The 1,482-nt window shown below is 27.1% G+C and overlaps 1 protein-coding gene across 1 annotated transcript in view; it reads left to right on the top strand.

The window, feature by feature from the left end:
* The window catches only part of LOC107643784 (leucoanthocyanidin reductase-like), a 5,411-nt gene that overhangs the window by 2,758 nt on the left and 1,171 nt on the right, over nt 1–1,482 (top strand). The window contains exon 4 of the mRNA XM_016347527.2: nt 1,191–1,394. Coding sequence (XP_016203013.1) covers nt 1,191–1,394 — 204 coding nt within the window. The remainder of the gene's footprint in view (nt 1–1,190; nt 1,395–1,482) is intronic.

Genomic DNA, 1,482 nt, shown 5'->3' with positions numbered 1-1,482 from the left:
TCTAATGTCATTATTTAATTTGTAATGTTAATATTAATCGACAAAAAATCAAAACTTTTAAATTTTATAAGAATAAAAAACATCTCATTTATTATTATTATTATTAGGATTTTAGTCCTACTAAAATTTACATTTTTTAAATATTAGTCTTTAAAAAGTTAATTTTTGAAATCTTTAATTTTAATTATGAATAATGTTATATAACTAATAAAATTTATTATCTTTGGTCAATATTTGGCCAATTTTAAATATTAAAGATCAAATTCTAAATTTTAAATACTAAATTTAAATTTTAATAATATAAAAAATAAAGCGTTTGTACAAAGTATTATCTTATATTAATAAAAGTATTAATCCTTAATATTTCTCTTTGATTATTTTTATTATTCTTCTTGTTAAATATTGATGCATCTCATTTTATTATAACACTAACATTTAACCTACCATTTCTCTATCTAATTTTCTGTGCCAATATTTTCTAATTTTATTAAAAAATACCCACAAATAAAATTTGCATAGACAAAAATAGAGAATACAGGTACATACTTTACAAAGATTGAAGATTTATTTGAGTTTTACTACTATAATTATATCAAGGTCAATATTTAGTAGGTTATCCCATGTGCGGTATATTTGGACGGTAGGTTACATCGCACATTCCACTCATTTTATGAACTATTGCTTTACCATGCATGCTCTCTGTATTTTCGCCACGTCACTCCCTAAATTGACATGACATTTGTAATTTGGCATATTTTATATATGAAGATTGAAGAGAGAAAAATGAACCCCCAAAAAAGGACCCAGACCTTTACATTGCGAAATAAAATGGAAATCCTTGCTTCATCTAACGAGGACACACACGTTCATAAGCTGGCCATTATTTTCTTAATATGGAATACAGTTCTCTTTAAAGTTATAATCATATATCAATTATCTATTTTGGCATGTGCTATCAAGATTCAATGTCAAGGATCAAAACGTGATGTCTAGGATTTTATATCAAGCAGGCCAAAAATAAAACGAAAAAAAAAAAAACAGACGAAGAAAGTTTGGTGGCAATTTATCTTCGCTGCTCTGCTTTTCAATGGTGGGGTGCAAAATATTAATATGAGCTTCGTTCTTTCCTTAGAGTAGCAAAAAACTTATTAATTAAACGAATTGGTGATGAAGAATAGTTTCATGTGCAGCTTACTTTGTTGATGGAAATGATATTGGAAGGTTGACAATGAAAGCAGTTGATGATGTTAGAACACTGAACAAAAACGTTCATTTTAGACCCTCAATGAATTGTTACAGCGTCAACGAGCTTGCTTCTTTATGGGAAAAGAAAATTGGTCGAACAATTCCCAGAGTTACCATCTCAGAAGATGATCTTCTTGCTGCAGCTGCAGGTTCGATTATTATTAGCGACTTAATTGTCTTGTAAAATCGATTTTTTTATTTATTAATATAATTAATATAATTATCAATTTATAATAC

This window comes from Arachis ipaensis, chromosome B05 (assembly GCF_000816755.2).
Source record: "Arachis ipaensis cultivar K30076 chromosome B05, Araip1.1, whole genome shotgun sequence".
NCBI lineage: Eukaryota > Viridiplantae > Streptophyta > Magnoliopsida > Fabales > Fabaceae > Arachis > Arachis ipaensis.
This window is presented reverse-complemented; position numbering and strand designations above follow the sequence as displayed.